Source organism: Malurus melanocephalus, unplaced genomic scaffold (genome assembly GCF_030028575.1).
Source record: "Malurus melanocephalus ecotype Western Australia unplaced genomic scaffold, MMel_1.1 scaffold_1103, whole genome shotgun sequence".
NCBI lineage: Eukaryota > Metazoa > Chordata > Aves > Passeriformes > Maluridae > Malurus > Malurus melanocephalus.
In genome coordinates, this window is record NW_026624335.1 from 67,630 (window position 1) to 90,953 (window position 23,324).

Here is a 23,324-nt window from a genome sequence, read left to right on the forward strand (position 1 = left end):
ACCCTCCAGGTAAAGAGGCGGATGCATCCAAAACGCAGGACCCAAGATATACATATTAAATCCCTCCCTGTGCTCCCAATTCCTGCCTTTACCCACCCCACCAGCCCTGTGGAGCAAAGGCAGGACCACAGCCACCTCACACCATGAGGACAGAAACCCACAGCACGTTGCTCCTGTCTCCCTGCTCAGTGGCCCTGAAGCTGGTTACCATCTGAACCATGGGATGAATGAAAAGCCATTAATTCCCTCCTGGGTGTTTTTATGAAGCTCTTGATGAAATGTCTGGATGCTTCAGCACTGCAGGAGTTTGATGCTGGCAGAGCTCTCCACAGACTGAAAACCCTGTCTCCAGGGTTGAACAGGCTCCTGGCTTCTCCTCCATGTCCTGTGTCCCCTGCTCTGTCCCCCAGCAGCCAAATGTCCCCAAAATTGCAGCAAATCATCCTCTCTGTCTGAACAAGCTCTGTCCCAGGGCACAGGGTAATGAATTAATCCATCCCCAAAGCAAACAGGAGATGGGGGCATCCCAAATGCAGGCACCCACAAACTCCACGTCCAGTGGGGCTCCAGGAAAAATAAGGTTCCTGCCTCAAAGCTGTGGAGACCCTGGAAGTGGGGAGCCTTGCCAGAGGAAGGTGGTCCTGTCCCAAGGCTGAAAAGGATCTTTGGAAAGGGGAAAGTGACCCTCACCTTCCCACAAAGCCTTGCTCTGCTGAGCAGGTGCTGCTGCTGGGTCTCTGTTTGCACCCTCACTTCTGCAGCATTTCCCTAAATCCCTTAGCCTGCAAAAGCATCCCTCCTAAGCCCCTGGAACCCTCTTCAATATCCCCCAGCATCCTTACTTATTCCCTGCCAAGCATTCCTCCTAAACCCCCAACACTGCTCCCCAAATCCCTCCTTAGCATCCCCACATCTTTCTCCCCCCAGCACTCCTCCAATTCCTTCCATCACCCCACAGTATCCCTCTCAAATCCCCCTGCAACGTCCTCCCAAAACTCCTCAGCACCTCCAAACTCATCCAGCACCCCCTAGCCCCCCGACACATGGTGGGCAGGATGAAAGAGAGGGAGAAAAAGCAGAGGGCAAGGGGGAATTGGAGACACCCTGGCTATGCTTTGGGGACAAAGGAGCTGCTTGTCCTCCTGCTTTCTTACAGACAAAGAAAACCCCAAACAGTCTTAGCGCCGGGATCCATCACACTCCCCCTCCAGTCCGGGGACCCCCGGATGTTCGAGGACGCCCCCGAAGCCCTGAGCCCCCAGGCAGGGATGGGGGAGGAAGGGACCGGGAGGAGCTGGGGAGAGAGACAGGGACTGGGGTAGGGAAGGTAAGCGGGGAGGAGAGGTAGAGGCAGTGATGGGGGAGACGGGGTGCAGGCAAGGACCTGGGCGGTGGGAAGGGAGGCAGGGACTGGGGAAAGCGGGGCTCAGACAGGGGCTGAGAAGACAGTAACTGAGAGGGGAGGCTTGCAGGAATGGGGAGACAGAGCCACGGTCTTGGGGGTGGGGGGGGAGGCGCAAGTAAGGATCTCTGAGGGAGAAAGGTAGGCAGGAATGGAAGGATGGGGCGAGGCAAGCAGAAATGGAGAGAGACAGACAGGGATGGGGGGGAAACGGGACCGTGGAGGAAAGACAAGAACCTGCCGACTGGAGAAAAGCAGGCAGGCGCCGAGGTGGAGGAAGGGGGGGCGGGGGGGGACAGGTAGGGAGCAACGGGGAGAATAGCAGGCAGGGATCTGGGGAGCAGGCAGGGAGCGGGAGGGTGCAGACGGGGGGGCCGGGGGGCGGGCGAGTGAGCAGGGCCGCCCCCGGCCCCACGTGGCTCGGGGGACACGCGGGTTTATAAAGCGTCCCCGGCCCGCGCGGGTGCGGGAGGCGGCGGCGGCRGCAGCGGGCAGGAGCGGGGMTCGAACCCGCGGCACTCGGGTGCGCCCGGCTGTTCCAGCGGGGCCACGGCCGCCCGCGGGCCATGGATGTGACCATGGATGTGACCATGGATGTGMCCGTGGATGTGCCCGTGGAACTGATCTCGGTGCTGCCCACGGCCACTGCCACTCCCTGGAGCAACGGCACCGCCTGGGCCCCCTTGCCCGGACACGGGGTCAACGACACGGGCCCGCAGCGGGCCAAGAACGCCACATCCATCCTCATCGCCATCGTCATCACTGCACTCTACTCCGTGGTGTGCGTGGTGGGGCTGCTGGGCAACGTCCTGGTCATGTACGGCATCGTCAGGTGAGAGCTGGGCACCCCCCGGCCCACCAGGGGTGGGGTGTGCGCAGGGAGCCAGGGGGCACCTTGTCTGGGTGGGCACCGAGTGTGAGAGGGCTGATGGAGCCAGGGTGCGCCAGGGGTGAATGTGCAGCACATGCAAGGTGAGAGATGGTAACATTGAGTGAGTGTGCACCAGGCATGAGTGTGCACCAGGATCGTCTGTGCACCAGGAGGGAGTTTGCACTCAGAGAAGGTGTGCAGCAGTGAGTGTGTGCTGTGTGTCAACCAGCAGCAGAAGTAAGTGTGCAACAGAGTGAGTGTGCATCGGTTGTGAGTGTGCACCAGGTATGAGTCTTTACTGGGTGTGAATTTGCCCCAGGTGTGGGTGTGCACTGAGTGTGAGCCAGGAGCAGGAGGAGGGTTGGGTGTGTACCGGCTGCTTGTGTGCAGGCAGCATCGAGACGGGTGTTCCTGACGGGTGTGTGTGAGCAGTGTGTGTGCAAGCAGTGCAAATGGGGAGGGGGGGTGCAGGTGCTGTGCGAGGGGTGAAAGCAGAGGCCATGTGTGCCTGGAGCAGCTCAGGGGGTGCAAGGAAGCTACATTTGGGCAGAGAGGGGACAACACAGCCTGACCCAAGCGGGCGTCCCTTGTCTTTTGTGAGGAAGAGAAGCCGCAGGGCTGTTCATGCTGTGGGCTGGGAGCTGCCCTGTTTGCAGCGTGCGTCCAGACCCACCCACCCCCAGCCAGGGGCTGGTGGGCTCCCACTGCTCCCACCCCATTCCATCAGTGGGAATTACTGACCCAGCCCATTCCCAGCTTGTGCTGGCACCCTCTACCGCTGCCTGGCTTCTGTTCTTTTCAAACAAAGAGCAGGAATTGCATGGCCCAGCCCCAACGGCTGTGCTGTCCTCTGGTCCCCTCAAATGTGGGGTACCATCTCCAGCAGCAGAGAAACCCATTTTGGCTCCATCCAAGACCTCGGCAAGTGTGGCGAGGCTTTTCCTGGGCAGAGAGGGGGTCTGCACGGTCTCTGCACCCCAGGACAAGCAACAGGACCCAAATGGCACCCATTTTAAAGATGGGGCATGGCAAGATGCTGCTGCATCCAGCCCGGCACTTGTACTAAGGTACAAAATCTCATCAGCCCCATTGTTGGAGACACTGGTTGGTCCTGCCTGGATAAGATGGGTTGACATGGAAAATGGGACCATAAAGCCAAATCTTGCAGATTACAGGACTAGTGCCAGCAGTGAGGGCTGGCAGAGCCTCTCCACAGCCCTGCCTGCACCAGAGGATGGGACTGTGCTCACCATCACACTCTGAAGGCACAGACCAAACACCTCCAGCCTGGCAGGAGGGAATAGAAGGGTCTCACTGGATGCCTGGGCTTCACCCCCACCCTCTGCACTGGATGGGGTTTAGTCCTGGTGGTCCAGAATTTGTGGTGCAATCCCAATTCCCATTGCCTCAGGTACTGTAACCCCCCAGCTTGGCCAAAACCCTAGAGCCAAACCAGAGCTGGTGGGTGGATTTTAAAAAAATCCCCAAATCCACATTTTGTAACCATTTCCACCCTCCCTTCCCCATCCCTTTCAGTCCACAGCCATTGTTACAAGAGGTCAGCACAGTCCAGCACTACCTGCACACAAATAAACGTGGTGACTCACTGGACGGAAGGAAACCAGCCTGAAACGTGTCCATACGCCAGCCTGGAGTGCCCATCCACCCTGGTGCCAGGCTCTGCTGCCCCTACTCCCCACTCTGTGGGATGCTGCTATGAGTTTTTAGCCGTCCAAAAGACTGGGCAATGGGGAGTGGGATGGGTGAGTCACTTGTTGACCTGGCATTACCCCTAATGGGATTTTTCATACATTTGAAGTGGCATTAAAAATGAGCCCTGGTCTGAAAGAACAAATTGAGGTAATTGCAGCAGAGATGGGCGCCATGAGCGATGTCAGGGTGAGGGATGAGTGTTATTAGACCCCCTCCAGCTGGTTCTGCTCAGAGAGGAGAGGGAAGGCATTTTAAAGAGAGTGGTTTAATGTGCAAACAACATCCTCCCTATGTTACTCACGTAACATAGTGTTAGCCGATAGTGTTAGTAACCTCATGTTAGCCAGGCTTTAGCAAGCCTGACAGATCCACAGATCCCACCACCACAGCTTCTAGCCCTGCCCTTTTCCAACCCATGACGGTATTAAACACAGAATCACAGAATCATAGAGTTGTTTGGGTTGGAAGTGACCTTATAGACCATCCTATTCTACCCTGCCATAGGCAGGGTTACCTTCCACTAGACTAGGTGGCTCCAAGCCCTGTCCAAGCTGGCCTTGGACACTTCCAGGGATGGGCAGTATCTCCCATGGAATGAGAAAATACCATCCTCCAAGCCCCATGAGGGCCTGCAGGGACACATGCCTTTGCCCCTTCCGTGGCCAAAGCCAGCTGGAGTATCCCAGGGTTCCTTGTCAGAGTTGCTCCATGTTGACAGGGTTTAGGCCAGGACTAAGGGAGACCTGTGCCTATGCAGGAAAGGGCAATGAGATGGTATCAGCTCAGATTTGGACCTCGCTGCCAGGGAGATTCTGGGTATTTGCCCAATACCACCTCCTAGTGCCCTTGGGGTCCAGGTAGGGTGTCCAGGCAGTCTGGAAGCACATCCTGAGGCTCAGGSACCTCAGGGACCATGCTGAGTTTGCCACAAAGTTCATGAGTGCCAGGAGCTGGCAGATGCAGACACAGTCCTGGTCCATAGCTCCATGAATGGACACACCATGAGCTGAGTACAGCCAAACCCCAAATAAGTCCCTCTCCAGAGCAGCCAAGCCCATCTGCATACCCAGCACCCTCCCCACCACAGCTCTGACCAGCATTGCTATTCCTACTGTGTTGTCAGATGCTTTTAAAAATACCCATGGGAGAAATTTGCAGCTGCACGCTCAGGACTGCAAGTGCCCTCTTCCCCACCAAGCCCATCAGCCCCCTACCAACTCCTGCACAGGCTGCAGGGACAGCTGGGTGCAGGCTTTGTCAAGCCAGCCTTTTTCAAGTGGTGGTTTTTAGCAGCCCCAGGAGTTTTTCTTATTATTCGCTTTTTTTCTTTTTTCGCTTAACGTATTTTCCAAGAGGTTTGGAGAGGGGGTCCCTACTCTAGAGTTGAGACTGGAATGTGGAGCTGTCCTTTGCTTGCCCCATCTCCTCCCATTTCTTCTCTCCATCAACACTTCCCAGATTGTTCTGTTCAAGTGCATAACTTCCCAATCAAGGCACTCACTTAATTGCGATGGGTTTGGCAGCCTGGGGAGCTCCATCAGCAGCAGTGGATGGTTTGCTCTAATGCGGGCAATAAACCTGTTTCCTGGAGCAGCAGCTTCATTTGCAGCTCAGGGGGAACACCAGGATGGAGTCCCCCATCCTGTGCAGGGCGTTGAAACCTCAGCCCAAGCCTGAATGGGCCTGAATCCTGCCCCAAAACCTGTGCTGAAGACTAAATTGCCATCTTCATTAGCCCAGTCACCCCCATCACTATCCCAAGTCATCCCCATCATCCCAGTCAACCCCATCATCCCACTTATGTCTTTCATCATTCCAGTTATCCCCATCCTCATCCCAGTTATCTCACATCATTCCAGTCAAATGCATCAACCAGAATCAACCCATCATCCCAGACATTCCCACTATCATCCCAGTCATCTCCATCATCATCCCAATCATCTCCATTATCCCAGTCATCCCTGTAACTGCTTTGCCATCACTAACCCCATCCTGCCTGGCTAGGAGTGACCACTCCGGTCCTCCAGTCCCCCAWCCCTGGCACATCTGGCAGAGGGTTGGGAAGTACTTGCCCAGCACAGCCAAGCATATCTGGCAGACCATGGAATGAATAACTGATTTTTTTACCATTTTACTCAAAAAAACAGACCAAAGACATGTGAATCTACCTGAATTGACTGTTCACATAGGAGAGGCAAAATCTGACAACATCACAAATTCTCAGCTTTTTGTTTAACCTGGAAGGAAACTTTTCCACAAAAGCTCTTGGAAAATAACACTAAAGAGAACTGAAAAGGACTTTCCAAGGACAAGACATTTTTAATGCCATATTTAAATATTAAAAAAAAAAAAAATAAAAAGCTCAGCTCAAATATTTCCACCCTGGGGCAAGGGGCTGCCATTTGCAGCCATGGTAAAGGAGACAGGAATGCTCTTGGAGCTGGGAGCTAAGTTGAGCTGCTGTTTTCTATTTTCTCCCAGAGAGAAATGAGTTTTTCAGGTCCAGCTCCTAGTTCTATCAGCAATGGAAGCCGGTGGGTCTCTGTCCCCACCAACACACTCTCCTGACCCTGCTGAGATKGAGAAAGGATAAAGGGAGGGGATTGTGTACCACTATTAATCCCAGGAGCCCCTTTGTCACACCAGCCTGCTGTTCTGGGCTACAGTCAGGACAGGATCACCTAAGATGGGAGCTACTTAATCCCCCCACCCCAATTTACTTTATGTATCTCCGACATGCGATGAGCTGTGCCAATTATCACAGAACCCTAGAATGGTTCAGACTGGAAGTGACCTTAAAGACAGCCTAATATCACTCTCTGCCATGGGCAGGGACGCTTTCCACTATCCCAGGTTGCTCCAAGCCCTGTCCAGCCTGGCCTTGGAGACTTCAGGGATGGGGTAGCCGGAGCTTCTTGGGGCAACCTGTGCACAGCAGGGCCACCCTAATACCTGATCCAAACCTGTCCTCCCTCTGTCAGTTTAAAACTATCTTACCCCTACCACTCATGTAAAAAGTCACTATCTATTTTATAAATACTCCAAGAAAAATAATCTTGTCATCCCAGCAACAAGGGGGTCATCTCCCCACTCCATACTGCACCCCACTAGTGCTACAGGCAGGTTTAGCTAGGCACAGAGATGGTTGTGTGCAAACTGACCCTGTTAATTAACTAGGGTGCATCTAAATGAGCTCGGAGCTTTAGAGAATGCTCTGAGCAATGGGAATTTGCAGGAAGGGAACACTGGAAGAGTTGGAGCTGCTGGTGTAGCCCTGCAAAGAGCAGGGTCTTACACAGAGCCACTCCCACCCCAGCACAATGTGTTGCCCTTTGGGGGTGCCCAGCACATCCCTCATTATCTATTTCCAAGCCACCACACCATTCAAAACATCCTTTTGACCAAGAGTTGTGGGACTGGATGCCCCTGGGACACACACACACATCCCTGCTGCTCTGATATTGACTGTAATTTTGCCTCATCCCTTCAGAAAGGGTTTGGACATGAAGAACCAAGTGTTTCTCTTGCCATGGTGTGACAAGAACCAGAACCAGAGCCAGCCTTTCCCAAATGCCCTGGGGGACAGAGCCAGGCTTCCCCAAAGGCTCTGGAGCTCCAGGCTGGCTAATTGGGCTGCTTCCAGATGGCCTGTTTCCGGGAGTAATTGATCCAATTTCTGCAAGCAAACTTGACAGGGAAGCAGGCTAGATAATCAAAATTTACTGGGTGGAAAATCAGATAGAGTGTTGGGGGGATAAAGGATATTGTGCAACTGGTTCAGGGAAATGGAGAAAATCAATCTCATTGGAGAATTGACTTCTCTGGAAAGTTCTTTATTCCTTTGAATGAAGGCAGGCATGGAATGATCATCACCTCCGTAGTCACGTGCAGGAAAACCACTGTGGCACAGGCCAAGTTATGCTCTGCACATCCCAGCTCAGCACATGTGAATGTCATCCCCTGCTCAGGTACCCCTGGGTAGGTGGCTCCCTGCCCATGGCTGGGGAGTGGAACAAGATGAGCTTTAAGGTCTGCCCCACACCCCAAACTAATTTGGGATTCTGTGATTTTATGACTTCAGCATGCAAGAACACAAGTATAGAATCCTAGAACAGCTTGGGTTAAAGCTCATCTCATTCCACCCTCTGCCATGGGCAGGGACACTTTCCACTATCCCAGGTTGCTCCAAGCCTCATCCAACCTGGCCTGGAACACTTCCAGGGATGGGGCAGCCACAGATTCTCTGGGCACCCTGTGCCAGGGCCTCACCACTCCCACAGGGAGGGATTTCTTCCCAATGTCCCATCTAATATCCTGTCACACCAGGCCGTTGTTAGGAGTCTCTAGCCATCTTTCTTGTGGGCTCCTTCAGGGACTGGAAGGCCACAATTAGGTCGCCCCAAAGCTTGTCTTCTCCAAGCTGAACAATCCCAGCTCTCTGAGCCTTTCCTTACAGCAAAAGTGTTCCATCCCTCTAGTCATCTTGGTGGCCTCCCCTGTACTCACTTCAATAGCTTCATATCCTTCCCCAGTGTGCTCCCTGGTGCACCAGGCAAGGTGCTGAGCAAATGGGTGCTGCAGAAAGGACATGTCACAGCATGTACTTTTGCCCACCAAGGCTGGTGTCACCTTGCAAGCAGCCAGTCTGTGCCCCCTCTTCAGCACATCAAGTGTCCTGACCACCTGTAACGTCTCCCTTCTGTGCTACCCCCAGGTACACTAAGATGAAGACAGCCACCAACATCTACATCTTCAACCTGGCGCTGGCCGACGCACTGGCCACCAGCACACTGCCCTTCCAGAGTGCCAAGTACCTCATGGAGACCTGGCCCTTTGGGGAGCTGCTCTGCAAGGTTGTGCTCTCCATTGACTACTACAACATGTTCACCAGCATCTTCACCCTCACCATGATGAGTGTGGACCGCTACATCGCCGTGTGCCACCCAGTCAAGGCCCTGGACTTCCGCACGCCAGCCAAAGCCAAGATCATCAATGTCTGTATCTGGGTGCTCTCCTCCCTCATTGGGGTGCCCATCATGGTCATGGCAGTCACCAAGTCAAAAGGCAAGTGGCTCTGGGTACATGTCCCCTCCTGTCCCATCAGTCCATCTCAGGGATGGACGTAGCAAACTTGACCTCTGGTCCTGTAGCAGATTTGTGTCGGTGGTGGGCACCTGTCCATAATACCATAAATATGCCCTGTCATGTAGAAAGCATCATGTTGTTATTTCCCATCTTAGAAACTGTCTCAGAAATTGTCTTCCCTTCCCCTTAAGGGTGGGGATGCCACACCTTTCCCCATCTCCAATCTAACCAGTGCCCCTCTCCAGCTCCTGAGGTGCAAATCAGGTACTAAAACCACCCCCACTGATGCTGTGAAGTCCTCAAGTGGCTCACAGTAAGATCTGCAGTTCCTGTGTTGGGATGCTGGTCCTTGGCTACTGGGAATGCTCTGCACATCTTGAGGAAGTGGACAGATTTCTGTGGAGATATGGAGACATGGAGATATGTTCACCATGGGGGTTGGGAGAAGGTAGGATTGGCCTTGAATGGCCCAGGAGGCTCTGCAGGTAAAAGATTCCGGGGTCACTGCACCCACTGCATCCCCTCAGCTGCCTGTGGGCAGAGGGCTGATGGCACAAAGCTCCTGGGGAACCTCTGCCAAGAGCAGGCAGACATCTCCCTGAGGTTTTAACAAGCCAGCAGCAAGCAGAAGTCAGAATATTCTCAGCAGATGCCTCCACCAGCTCCCTCTTTTGACCCTCCTTTTTCCTACAGATGGGATGGTCCTGTGCACACTCCAGTTTCCTGATCCTCCCATCTACTGGGATACTGTGACCAAGATCTGTGTCTTCATCTTTGCCTTCCTGGTCCCCATTTTGGTCATCACCATTTGCTACGGGCTGATGATCCTCCGCCTGAAGAGCGTCCGGCTCCTCTCAGGCTCGAAGGAGAAGGACCGCAATCTGCGGCGCATCACGCGCATGGTGCTGGTGGTGGTGGCAGCCTTCATCATCTGCTGGACACCCATCCATATCTTTGTCATTGTCTGGACACTGGTGGACATAGACAAGAAGAACCCCTATGTGGTGGCCAGCCTGCACTTCTGCATTGCCCTGGGCTACACCAACAGCAGCCTCAACCCCGTCCTCTATGCTTTCCTGGATGAAAACTTCAAGAGGTGCTTCCGAGAGTTCTGCCTGCCTTTCCGAGCCCGGGTGGACCAGAACAGCTTCTCCCGTGGCAGGAACACCACGCGGGAGCACGTCTCCACATGCACCCCTTCTGAAGCCCGCAACAAGCCGGCATGACTAGACGTGGGCAGCCCCCAGCGGGGCTGCCGGGGACACAGAGGAGATGAGCTGCGCTCAGAAGTCACCCAGGTCACCACCACAGAATTTTAGCAGAATGGTAGCCTGGGTGCTGCTTGGTAACACTGCTGGGTTTGCATACAGACTGACTGCAAAGACTTTTTTCATCCTGGAAAAGAATGGGAGAATTGGGACTCATCGAATAATGTGGGGAGAAGCCCAGAACAAGAGGCAACTTGGGCAAAACTGCTCTGCTGCTGCCACCACCTCAACCAGCAACATCCAGCAAGGGCTGTCACCCTCCAACATGTGGCTCTTGGCAGAGTCCCGGGCACTAGGACTGCCATGTCCACATGCTTCTCCTCCTGCATGGGCCAGGATTCCATCACAGCCTGTGGCAAGAGCGGAAACGCTCCCATGGCAGAAGTGAACTATGCCAGGAGGTGATCAAAGGATCACAGAATCATTCAGGTTGGAAAAACCCTYCAAGATCAAGTTCAGCTGTTTTCCCAGCACTGCCAAAGCCATCAGTAGCCTATGTCCCCAGGTGCCACAACCACACAGCTTTTACATCCCTCCAGTGATGGTGACTCCACCACTCCCCTGGGCAGTTGTGCCAGGGCCTGAGAACCCTGTCAGTGACAAAACATTCCCTAATATCCAACCTAATCCTCCCCTGGAATGACTTGAGACCACTGCCTCTGCCGCATCATGGTTCTTCATTCTATCCCCGTTTGAGATGGGAGGAGAAAATTATGCCACTTCAGAGACACTGTTTTCAAAAAGCTCCAGATCTATAGTAAAAATTCTCCTGGAGTCTTTCAAATTGGGACTGCTCCCAGAGAAAACTTTCTACTGTTAATGTCATTACTGTGTTATTTGGAGATCTCTGACTGCAGCTAAGGCTGCCCAGGACATGGATGTGATGCTGGGAATATGGATATGGCCAGGGGATGGAGCAGGGTATGTCTGAAGTTGACCTCATATCCACATGCCAATGCTCAATTCCCCATGTCCAGCATCCATCGGGGTGACAGGGAACTGATGAAGTCATTAAGTGCTGGAGTCATTAAGCCCAAGAAGAACCTTATTAAGGGAGTAATTTGTGGGAACTCGAGTTGTTTCTCRCAGTGCTAAAGTAATCAGGATGGAATAACAGGCAGCACCAAAAGCTCTCCCTCTCCTGCCCATCAGGAGAAGCATGAGCAACAGCACTGCCCAGATTTCCATAAGAGAGACAAAAAAGAATGGAATGGGGTTGTGGCTCTTTTTTTTTTTTTTTTTTTTTTTTTTTTTTTTTTTTTCGGAGGTGACAAAAATATCACCTCCCTTTCACAATTCCCCAAGCAGGGACAGAGGTTGTGCAGGTACCAAAAAAGGACCTACAGCCCATAACAGGCAGAGATTTGGGGATTTCAGCTCTCATCTGAATGGAAGGGATGGCTAAACTCCAATTCCCAATGCATCCTGAAGAAACCACCTTCCAGGGACCTCTTGACCATATTATCTGCAGCTAAACGTTAACTGGTGGGTTCTCCTGCTCTCTGAATCCCCCCTCCAGCCCTGCACCAAATCTGTGAGCCACCACTTTTCCTTCCTCTCACCTTCCCACTGCATTTGCCAAGCGGTCAGGCAACGCAAGAAGGAGGATGCTTGGAGGAAGTAATAAYAACATCGAGAGAACAAATTGCTGCAGCTGGAGGAAGCAGGCGAGCACCCTGCTGCACCTGGGACTTGCAGACTGGATGCRGAGTTTGGCTTGTGTCTGGTTTCTCTAGTTGTATCAATTTAGGCTAATAAAAGCCATTATCTCTCCTCACCAGCCCCACCTTTCTCCAGAACTGGAAATTGCAATCCTCCACATTAGAAAGACAGACCCACAAAGCAGCCAAAACCGATTTCTCTTTCAAAGGGATCAAATAGGGTAAAATTGCCCATTGGTGTCTCAAATCAATTGTGCCAATGCCCRTGAATGATCCTCCCTGTCTGCCTGCACTCTGTCAACGTGCCACAGGCAAAAGCCTCTTGCTCRGTGCTGCATCCACCTGGACATTTCCATCTTATGTCCAGGGCTCTTCAGAATCCCTTTGCAGGCTTGAATGGAGTCCTGGACTACTTGCATGGCCATGCTTGGCTTCCTCATCCCCTGCTACCATCTGCTCGTGGAGCATCAGATAAGGGAAAGCAGGATCAGTTCCAGGGCAGGAACTGGGGGGAAATCCCTAGGATCACACAAAGCTTAGCTTTAGCTCTGTGAGAAGAGGAACTAAGGTAATCCAGAAGGAGTTGGAGACCATCCTTCAGCTCACCACCTCCACCCACACTGCAGCATGTGGTGGCTGATGGCAAGCACGTGGTCATGGTGGGATTTCAGGATGTCCCATCAGGCTGGATGTTCCTGCAGGGGTGGGATGTCCCATGCTGTGGAGCAGGACATTTTGGAGTTCACTCCAAGCTCCAGCATGAAGCTGAACTCAGCTTGACTTCTCGAATTTTGGGGTATCCCTAAAACGTGATGAACCCATACCACTGATATCTTCAAACTGTCTTAGCCAGTGCCTAAAAACCAACCCCAAGCTCAAGGCTGGGTGTGGCACAACCAGAGAGTAGTGTTTCTTGCAACAGCACAGGATGGAATGGGGCGCACAGAGGAAGTGAACCCTGGCATCAGGGATGGAGCATCTCTGCCCTGGCACAGCCCCTTCGAGGTCATCGTGTTGTGGGGACAAGAACCCCCAACATGAGTGCTGGCAGTTGCCGATTGACTCGGGGCTCTGTGAGCAACTTGGCTACCCCACAAAGCTCAGCCCATTTTTCCCATCCCCACAGGACATTTTCTCCATCTGCCAAATTCCCAGCCTACTGGAAAATGGGACTGCCATGGCCTTAAAGTGAGTTAAAAGGCTTCAAGTCATTACTTTTTAAAATGCCACCATGCATGGTAGAGCTCAGAGCCCAGGACACAGCGAAGAGGGTGGCTTTCCTGAGCTTCAGGTTCACTGACTTAAAGAAAAATGGAATATTCCTGGGAAAAATGGGGCAAGCAACCTGTCAGAGCATGTGGGGTGACATGGGTGTCGATCATTCCATTCTGGCAGCATCCCAGCAGGGATCTGGGGCATGATCCAGCTTCACCCACCTAAAAACCAGCTCCCCCAGCCCCTCATCTGGGCTGGGAAACTGGACAAATCCTAATTCAAGGAAACAGCACTGGGAGATCCTGCCTGCTCAGACTGAGCCATGCTCAGTAGTCAGGATGCTCCGAGGGAACTCTCTGTGTACTTTTATAAATATATATGTATGTCTTTCCACTGTAGYTGTATGAAATTAAAGTGACCACAAGGCCTCCTATCCCACCTCCCATTGCAGCAACTGCTCCATGTGAGATGGAACTGGAGCTGATGGATCCACAGCACCTCACAAAGTATTTCAGCCACTATTTCCAGTTCCAACCCTCGGGATTTTGGTGTTCCAGTGGTATTTCTGTACAGGAATCTTGCTTTATAAAAATTAAAATAATAAAATAAAGTAAAATCAGAGACAGGAAGCAGCTTTTAGCTCTCTTGTGTCTCCCAGGCATCAAAAATGAGCAGGGTCTGCCTCATGGGGGTAGTCTGCAGAGTGGTGGGAGAGGAACTACCTCTAAATTWACTCTTTTACCAAGGAAGGTGGGGAGGCCCTGGCACAGGTTGCCCAGAGAAGTTGTGGCTGCCCCATCCAAGAGTGTCCAAGGCCAGGTTGGATGGGGCTTGGAGATGCCTGGTCTAGTGGAAGGTGTCTCTGCCCATGGCAGGGAGTAGAACTGGATGGGCTTTAATGTTCCTTCCAACCCAGGCCATTCCATGATTCTAAATTCAAGTTCTAAAAACTCTGGACTTGSAAAACATCACCTTTGTGAGATTATTATCTTTCTCCCCCAAAGGCCTTTAGCTGAGATTGTTTTCAAGCTCTAGTCACCAAAAACCTCTGCTGCCACCAGCCATCAAAATATAATTTTATTTTAAAAGCCCAGCAGCTCAAATTCTGGCCCAAATTACCTTTGTAATGTAAATACAAATGAGGATGTAGTGAAAATGCAACAGAAATAGGTGTCAGACCTGTAACTTTGCTCTGGCTTTATGAGATATTGGATTTTAAGGTATTTATCACTTCTGCTGTGTAGGTTTGTAAGCTCCCAAAGAAGGGGCAAATCATGAAGAACACAGGGTGGATGTGAAAACCAAATTTCTAGCCTGGGGGTGTTGTTAAGCCAGGGCATCACTGCTCCAGCACCTCCTCAAGGACCCAGCACCCTGGGAAAACCAAAGCACGCACCAATGCCAGTGATWTCACAGCCCAGTTAAACCAGCAGCCAGCCCAGCTTAGTAATGAAACAACCTGTGCCAGCACACAGGAGCTGCCAGACACCTACCAGCTATTTCCAGGGACTTTTGCAGCCCAAAAACATATGCTACTGCAGGAAATGTCCTATCCCCCTTTTTTTTTCTTTGATTAATCCACCACATAATGAACCCTGATATATGGGGCTTTATTCTTACACCTGTGATTAATTATGATAATGCCAGTTTATCTGTCTGCAAATTAAGCCTGACTTTGGAATTGCATTAATATGCAGATGGCAATGAATGGATTTGGCTTTCTTGGGCAGGACAGGTTCAAGATCTGCCACCTTCCTTGCCCCAGAGAAGGCTGGGGTGGATCCAGGCTCTCAGCCCTACAGAGATGCTTGTCTTGCAACTCATCACTTAATAGGGGAAAAAAAACATCACTCTGAATAATTCCTAGAGGTTTCTTTTTCTTTTTTTCAGACTTAAAAATTCTGCTTAATTTGTACTGTTTCATTCCTTGAGCAAATGGGAATAGGAGGAAGATGCAGGGAGAGGAATGGGGCTGGCTGGGTCCTGTGGGAGCACTGAGGCTCCTCCAGGTAGGGATAGAGCCAGGATCCCCTTCCCCAGCTCCCAAGGGTTGTGTGAGCCATGTGAGACTTTCCTGATGTTTTGCCTGTTGTAATCACCATTTCAGCCCAATTCCCATCCCCAAGAGGCCAAAGACACTCTTCTACCAGGAGCCACACCAAAGCACTGCACATCCCAGTTATCCTGGGATATACTGGCCAGGTTCCAGCCTTAATGATGGGATTCGTGGAGAGACAGCCCAGCACAATGACCAAACTCTGTAGCTTGCAGACCTGTCATTAAACCCTGGCACAGGCAGCTTGGCTATAATTAAAACTCATTTCCTCTTCCAGGCAGGAAAGGAAGAACAAGAAAACAATYTCAGTATCCTCCAAACTCTCCTGAAGATGCAATTCCCTCCCTGCAGCATCACTGCATAGGCAGCATTTTTGTATCTAAACCAGCAGCATATTCAAAAACATGAAAAAAATCCCTCACAAACACACAAACCCTTCGAACACCAAAAGTGCTTTTATTCTGGGCTCCAAAGAGTCTCACACCACCAGGCCTCATCCTCCACTGATGCTGAAGCCCTCAAATTCCACTGTCCCAGCTTTTGTCTGTAAATCAAAAGCCTTTTGTACACTACCAGTAGCAACAGATGGAGACCAGAGTGTGGGACTGGAGTAGCCATCCAGGGATGAGGGAGGGTCTGGAGGTGTCAGCACTGGAAAACCTCCACCATGGACTGAGGCAGGATTCTGATTCACCCAGAGGTCTGTTCCACAGGACCCAAATTCCTCCTCCTCATCCTCAAAACACCCCCAGTTTACTCTGTGCGCACAAAATCTCATTAATGAGACATTTCCCTTCCCTCAATTAAGCTGTTTTCCTTCACTCACCCTCTCTCTCCTCTGTGGGGCCTCATCCTTCCCCTGTTTTCAGCAGCTTCCCACTGAAGTGTTACTCTGGCTCCCARGACAACGGCTGATTCATCAGCTCTGAATACTTAAAATCTTATTGTTCTTCCCTTGCCCTYTTCCCGTTTCTTGAAAATACCAACAGGCTCCCCATTTCCAAAGAGATGTTTTCCCCTTTCCAGGAACAGGAGCAGCCCCTCAAGAATGGGTACAATCCCTTCTCATTTGGGAATGATCTGGGTTTCCTCTGCACCTCAGGAGCTGGAGCAGGGAATTTCATTGGCTCCTGGCACAGAATTGAACCCTGTGGTGACCATACAGTGGTGCCACCACTGATCCTGTTCCTGATGCAAGGAATTGCCCAGATGTTGGGGATGGATGTAAAAACTTGCCAGTGCCGGAAATCGGAGGAACTGGGAGCACTGGCATGTGGGGTCTTGGCTCCCAGCTCCCTGGTAGTTGAGGCTATTTTTTYTGAGAAATGTTGTTGCTGGGAATCAAGCCCCTGACAAGGAGCAGTTTCCCCATCAGGTATCCAGCAGGTCACATTTCATGGAGAAGCATCAAATGGTGATGGTCCCTAGGGAGCAGAATTAGCCATAAGGGTTTAGCCACTAGGGATTAGGAAACACTAGCYGATGGCGCAGCCTGCAGTGATGGCAAAATATGGGCTTGATCGCCAGCAGTACAACATTCCCCATGGGCCTGTGGGGAACATTCCCCAAGGGCCTCTGCCACACCAGGAAGTAGGAATTTGCCCCACAGGTTCCAGTCTCCCCACATCTGGCTCAGCTCCATCTGGGAGCACCCAGCAGGGAATGCCAGCATCCTTCCAGCTGTGCCATGGGCTTGGTTGTGCCCCTGGAGACCCAAAGACCCCAGGTGTGACCCATCAGAGGCAAGGAACTAAAGGGAGGGTAACAGAGATGACAGGGGCCATCCCCTCTTCTTGTCCCAGCTCTCCTCGTCCCGTGGCCCAGCAGCTCCCAGTGCGTTCTCCTGCGGCCACGTCCCCCACTGCACAGGAACACCCAGACACAGCTGCACCCCTAAAAGCACCCACCTATCCCCAGTGTCCCCAAGAGCCATGACAGGTCCCAYGGAAGAACTGCCCACCCCTCCATAACAGGAAATGCCTGGGTTTATCAAAACTCGGTTTATTCCAAATGTTAAAAGATGAGTTTTTTGTCCTTTCTGCCTTGATTAATCAACCAAAATACATTTTTTTTAAAAAATCCAACCCCTTCTGCACCACTGTATAATCCCAGACTCCCTCCCCAGCCACAACCCACCCCCTCCTATCGCTATAATTTAGGTCTTTGCAGACCCCTCCTCACTCCAGGTACCAGGAAGGCACCTGATGGAAGGAGAGGATGGGACAGGCTGGGCGCAGGGAGCCCAGTTGGATCAGAGGCGATGGTGAAAAGTCCTCTTGTTTCCAGTGACTCCATTCATAGCTGGGGTCTGGGTGYCTGCTCAGCAAAGCCCTAACAGTAAATGAAGCTCCTTCCTCAGCAAGTAAAAGAGAAAAAATTAAAGTAAGTGTTCCCACCTGCAGGATGAATTTGGTTGGGTTTTCAAAAGCAATGGGAAAGAAGGAATAACCAGGACCGCAAAAGAGCAGTGGTGGAGGTGGCTGCTCCAGGCCACAGAGGGCAGGGAACCTGCTCCTGGCCTCACTGCCTGGGAGGGATTCAGCTCAGATACTTGAGGGATGGGAGGAAGGAGTCCCCCTTTCCTTTTCCAGCACTCAGTGTGCCAGGCATCACCCAGCAGCATTCTCCCTTGTCAGGCAGAATCTCCCCACAGCAGCCAGAAGTGCTGGATAAGAGGACAGAGCTCCCTGGAAACATTCCTGTTGGACTGAGATACCCCCTCAAATGAGCTCAGAGGGGTTTAGTGGGTGGCAGCAGACAAATCCAGGACAGACATGTTTAGGTGAACAGGGTAGAGAAGCATCGAGATGTGGGGAACATGGGGACCTCAGGGAGACTGATACCCAAACCTGATTGCGGAGTAAAGGACAAGACCCTTGGCTTTGCCGGGCCAGGAAATGTTAAGAAACCAGACAAGTAGAAATCCATCCAGGCACAGAACTGGGATCAGTTTAGGACCAAGCTGGCCCGGGGAGCTGTCAGAGCACTGGGCACCACAAGAAAGCAGACACACGCTTGCAGGGAGAACCTGTGGGCAACCGTGTTCCAGCCACACAGGCACCTCCGGGCCCAGCTCCGTAAGCCTGCTGCCCTTCCCAGAAAAATCAGCTCCCAACCCAGGCAGAAGTTGTGGGAGGTCTGGGGGTGCCATGATCCCACGGGGCTCAGCTGTGGTGTCACTTCATCAGCTCTGCTCCTTGTCCCTGACCAGCAGCACGGTGTGCTGCCCACCGCTAGACACAGCCAGCACTCGCCGGTTTTCCAGCTGCTTCCCGGTCATCTCCACGGGGCTCCAGACATCGTCCTCCTCCCCGGTGCCCAGCTGGTAGTTGGTGCCCATTCCCCAGGCAAATGCTCGTCCTGCAATGGGGTTCAAACAAGTTTTGAGTTCCAAGTGGCTGCATGATGGGAAGACGATCTAGCACCCAATCCCAGGGGGAACCAACACCCAAACCCAAGGGGACCCTGCACCCAGGCAGTGAGTTTCTATGTGTCAGAAACACAAGCAGGAGGAAGAGGAGCACTTTGCAATTCAAACAGATGTGCCATTGCAGAGCCAAGGCACTTTTATCCCTTTTGGGAAGAAAACTAAACTCACACCCCACTCCAAATCCTCCTTCCTGCAGACACTGCACACAGGCAGATGCAGCATCAGAACACAGAGGTCTGCCAACAGCAGAGAAGGGACTGTTAAGCCAGCAAGCCCTCCTGGTCAACACCATGTGACCAGCCCTGGTACCATAGGCCCACAAACACATCTGAGCAGCTACTGCCCAGTTGCCTCAAGGTGATCAGCACCACCACCTGTCTCAAGTCCCAACTGAGCTGGCAGTGTGTGGTGATGGCATGCAGGGCTGGATAGAGGGATGAGGAAAGTATAAAAGGCAGTGTTCCCAAACCCCACTCCACATCAGACTCACCATCACTGCTGACAGCATAGCCAACTGATGCCCCACAAGCCACTGAGGTGATGCTGGGGAGCTCCGGGATAACTGTGGGTGTACTCTTCTCTTCTGCCCCCATCCCAAGACCCAGCCGGCCGTACTCTGCCCTGCCCAGGCTGTAGGCTTTACCTGGAGCACAGCGGATAAACAGGAGAGGTGACTTGAGGGCAGAAGCTGCGGCAGGGTCACAGCTGGACCCTCTTCCCAGGGTCGACTCCTGAAGGAGCATCACTCCTCCATACCACACCCTCAAACACAAACAGAAGGGGTAGGGTGGGATAAAGAGCCTTGAGCTCCCCAAAATCAGTAAGGTGGATAGGTGCAAGAGCAGAGGTCACAAATGAGTCCAGGTTCCTGTTTTCAGCTTCCCTTTGCTGCAATCTCACACCAACCTTGTTGCCTTGAACACCGAGGGCTTGGAGGGTTCCAGCACRTCGCCCTCATCTCAACAGCTCCTTGGCCAGAACGAGGGCCATGGGATCTCCCCATCCTGCTGTGTGACTCCCAGCCCACCTGTCACACTGTCACTCACCCTCGGAGTCAACGCAGACCGTGTGGTGCTGCCCGCCAGAGAACCCAACCCAAGACTTGGTTGAGTTCTTGAAGCATGTGAGATTCTGTGGGGAGAAGCACGGCTCCGTGTCCTGGGTCCCTGCAGGGTGTGACACACAAACCCAGGCAGATCAGGTCCACAGGCACAGACAGCCCAGGCCAGGCTCCAGCACTGAGCCATCCACCCTGGCGCTCACCACACCAATACAGCCCCCCATACCCAAAATTCAATTTTTGCTTAAATACAGACRGTGCAGGGCCTGGGACCTAAACCTAGAGCTATGTAGGGTGAGCCCCCACCACCATTTCTAGCTCCGGTGTGTCCAGTGGGTGCTTCGTGTTTAGGACTTGGGGCACCCAGCCCCACCAGACCAGGGCAGCAGGGGACTGGCACGAGATCAGGAGGGACACAGGTGAAGCTCACCCAGCTGGTGGTAGTTGGAGAGGCCAAATCCATAGATGTGTCCCTCACGCGTGACAGCAAAGGTGAAATACGCCCCGCAGAAAGCATCCTGGAAGCGCGTTTTGCCTCTTCTCCCTTTGCCTCTGACAGGGACAAGCTGGGGGACCAGCAGCCGCTCTGGGGGCAGGAGACAGAGTGTTACACATGGACTAAGCATTTACACCTTTTCCCTGCATCTAAGGAAATGGCTCACTGCATTCACATTACTGATTACCCACAAGCCCTTGAGCATCAGGGACTGGGTCCCTTCACTCCTCTGTGAAAGGCAGAACTAGAGCCAAAGGATGCAGCTCTGGGAACCAAATCCACTCACGTAGCCCCTTCCGTCCTCCACGGTTGGCAAAGAGTGCTGGCACTCTGCCCAGCTGGCCCTGTTCGCCACAACCACATGTGAACAGGTCACCATCCACTGTCAACATCACCAAGTGGTCATTCCCTGGAAGGGAAGGAAAGAAATCATGGAGAAGTCTTCAGCAAGCCCTAGGTGCTGAAAACCCCAGTTGTCCCAGCTTGTGGTGTTTACTGCACTGGGTATCTAAACACCAATTGTGGTACCACCTAAAACTCAAGGATCTCCTTCTTCCTGATCCCAGGAATTCAAACAGAATTCAAAGCAATTTTTCTGGGAAGGTAGGGCATAGGAGTGTCCCAACTTTCCCTGGGCCCTGGACAAGCTCCCTGGCTGTCTTCCCTGCTGTGCTCAAGCTCCCCAGGCCTCATTAGAGGACAACTGCTGTAGCCCCATTGGGGCACAGCTCAGGCCACTCTTAGAAGGAATTCCCCATCAGACTGGTCAAATATTAACTCTGTATGTGAGTCTGTTGAAATTCAAACATCTGTTTGGGCTAAAAGGTCTGCTCTCTGGAGAATCAGAGATGAGCAAGTACACCCTTGTACCAGCCCCAGAGCAAGCCAAAAGGGGGGAAAATGTCATGGACCTTCTGRATCTTCCCCAAGGGTTGCAACAGCCTCGTGGACCTGCCTGACCCTGCACACTCCAGGGCCCCGCTCACCTGAAACTATTTTAACAACAGGCACGTCGAGCTGGAGCAGCAAAGGAATGGAGCTTGTCTTCATAGGCTCCAGCAAGCCGATTACTCCATTGTTATCCTGAGTGGAGAGAGAGACCCAGGGATGTAAGGACAGGAGCAGTAGCCACCAGGGCAGCTCCCAGCATCAGAGATATCAGCATACCCGGAAGGAGCCCCAGACAAAGACCCTGCCGTCCTCGGTTAGCGCGGCCGTGTGGCTGTCCCCCGCCGACACCTGCACCACCTTCTCCTGCAGCTCCACCGGCCCCGGAGAGGTCTCAGATCCCTCAGCCGAGGTGTCCCGTCCGAGGGCACCTTCATCATTGCAGCCAAAGGTGTAGATCTGCAGATTGGGTGCAAGTGGTCAGGATAGGGCCCAGGGGGGAAACAGGCTAAGACAGGGGACAGAGACCCACTAGACTGAATTATCACAGAATCATGGAATGGTTTGGGTTGGAAAGGACCTTAAAGCTCATCCCATTCCAACCCCTGCCATGGGCAGGAACACCTTCCACTGGACCAGGCTGTTACAAGCCCTGGCCAACCAGGCACTGGACACTCACAGGGATGGGGCATCCACAGCTTCTSTGTGCCAGTGGCTCATCACCCTCACAGGGAAGAATTTCTTCCCAGTATCACATCTCAAATGGCACTGCCACCCATCTACTCTCTGCCAGTGGGAAGCCATTCCCCCTTATCCTGTCACTCCATGCGTTTGTCCCAAGTCCCTCTCCCATTCTCCTGCAGGCTCCATGCAGATTCTCCTTCTGACACCCTAAAAATTTGTGTTCTGTGTGAGAACACACTCACCCCTGGAGCTGGAACAAGATTTKGGCAGAGCAGTGGCCGATTCTGACCTCCTGCTTCAGAACACATCCCAGAATTCACTGTACTCACCTTTCCCGTCTGGCTGAGGCACACGGTGTGCATCCCTCCAGCTTCCACCTGCACCACCATCTCTGGCAGTGTGACCAGAGCTGGCTTCTTCCTCTCCATGATGTCCTCGCCCAGGCCTAGCTGGCCAACATTGCCCTGGCCCAGTGTCAGCACCAGCCCAGGCTGGGAGCGGTGCGATGGGTGGGTGACTGCAGGGTAGAAGGCAGAAAAAGAATGTGGAGTACAAGCTCGCTGGTACAAATCACCCCTGGGAAAGTAGAAGGAAAATTGCTTGCGATTTTTCTTACCTTTAATCTTCTTCCTCTCAGGAGACTCTTCTTCTGGCACCGGGTTCTTTGCACTGCGTTTCCCTGGCATCTTGGGACCTAGACGCCAAAAAGAGCCTGTCAGGAGTCACTCAGTAGGATGTCACTGTTTGGGGTGTTCCCTTGCACCTTAAAAAAACACCTGAGGGACTGAGTTGTGATTTGAACACCGATCCCTTCTCTCACACTGGGAAAATGGAAAGTTTTCCTTTGTGTGTTTTGTCCATACTCCCTACCTCATGCAGACATGAACCCCTCCAGATTTCAGGTCCACGCAGGCGAGGAGAGAGGGAAGGGAAAAAGGAAAATATGGAAGAGGGAAGGGAGAAAGGAAAGGGAAAAACCCAAGCCGAGCCGTGCCCGCGTCCCGCAYGGTGGAGAAGCCATCGCACTCCCCCGCCCCTTCCCGCCGTTCGAATTCCCCGCGCCGCCGCCTCACGTGGGGGCGCGCGGGCCGCTGCCCGGCCCGGCCGTTCTTCCCGCCGCCTGCACCTCTCCCCGCCAGCCGGTCGGCTGCGCCGAGGGCAGCCCGGGGCTCGCCGGGACCCCCGCGCCCGGGTCCGTGTCCCCGTGCCCATCCCCTGCCCGAGCGGAGCCCGCGGGCGATCTCCGGCCCGGCCCCGCCGCGCTCTCACCGCCCGCCAGCCCCGCCGCGCGGCCTCTGCGCATGCGCCCACACGCCAGCACGGCTCGGGGCTGCAGCGCCCCCTGGCGGGCGGCGGCCCTTCCCAGCAGCGACAGGGACAGGGGGACAGGGGGACAGGGGGACAGGGGGACAGAGGGACAGGGGGACAGGGGGACAGGGGGACAGGACAGGCACATCGGGAACAAGGACAGAGGGACAGGGGGACAGGGGGACAG

At 53.2% G+C, this 23,324-nt stretch overlaps 2 protein-coding genes across 5 annotated transcripts; one reads left to right on the top strand and one right to left on the bottom strand.

Annotated features, from left to right (window-relative positions):
- The first annotated feature begins 1,698 nt into the window (after positions 1–1,698).
- Positions 1,699–11,556, top strand: OPRD1 (opioid receptor delta 1). The gene is made up of 3 exons (XM_057386966.1): positions 1,699–2,234; positions 8,701–9,050; positions 9,765–11,556. Exons 1-3 carry the CDS (start codon positions 1,969–1,971, stop codon positions 10,295–10,297), a joined length of 1,149 nt encoding a protein of 382 aa, XP_057242949.1. The 5' UTR covers positions 1,699–1,968; the 3' UTR covers positions 10,298–11,556.
- Positions 11,557–17,249: 5,693 nt separating this feature from the next.
- On the bottom strand, positions 17,250–23,140 carry RCC1 (regulator of chromosome condensation 1). Of its 4 annotated transcripts, none has more exons than XM_057386962.1 (10): positions 23,099–23,140; positions 22,446–22,523; positions 22,159–22,346; positions 21,425–21,604; positions 21,244–21,340; positions 20,544–20,666; positions 20,192–20,347; positions 19,748–19,867; positions 19,192–19,344; positions 17,250–18,631 (listed from the first exon to the last, which is right to left on the bottom strand). In XM_057386962.1, exons 1-10 carry the CDS (start codon positions 23,130–23,132, stop codon positions 18,456–18,458), a joined length of 1,305 nt encoding a protein of 434 aa, XP_057242945.1. In that variant the 5' UTR covers positions 23,133–23,140; the 3' UTR covers positions 17,250–18,455. The 4 variants fall into 4 exon arrangements, with proteins under 4 accessions (XP_057242945.1, XP_057242944.1, XP_057242946.1 ...); XM_057386961.1 differs by lacking the exon at positions 23,099–23,140 and adding an exon at positions 22,903–23,080; XM_057386963.1 differs by lacking the exon at positions 23,099–23,140 and adding an exon at positions 22,956–23,011.
- Positions 23,141–23,324: the final 184 nt, after the last annotated feature.

Coding starts and splice junctions, on each gene's coding strand:
- RCC1 (XM_057386961.1), bottom strand. CDS start 23,041: ATGGGCACGGGGACACGGACCCGGGCGCGGGGGTCCCGGCGAGCCCCG. Junction 20,348..20,543: donor TGGAGGACGGAAGGGGCTAC/GTGAGTGGATTT, acceptor TCCTGCCCCCAG/AGCGGCTGCTGGTCCCCCAG. Junction 18,632..19,191: donor CTATGCTGTCAGCAGTGATG/GTGAGTCTGATG, acceptor ACCCCATTGCAG/GACGAGCATTTGCCTGGGGA.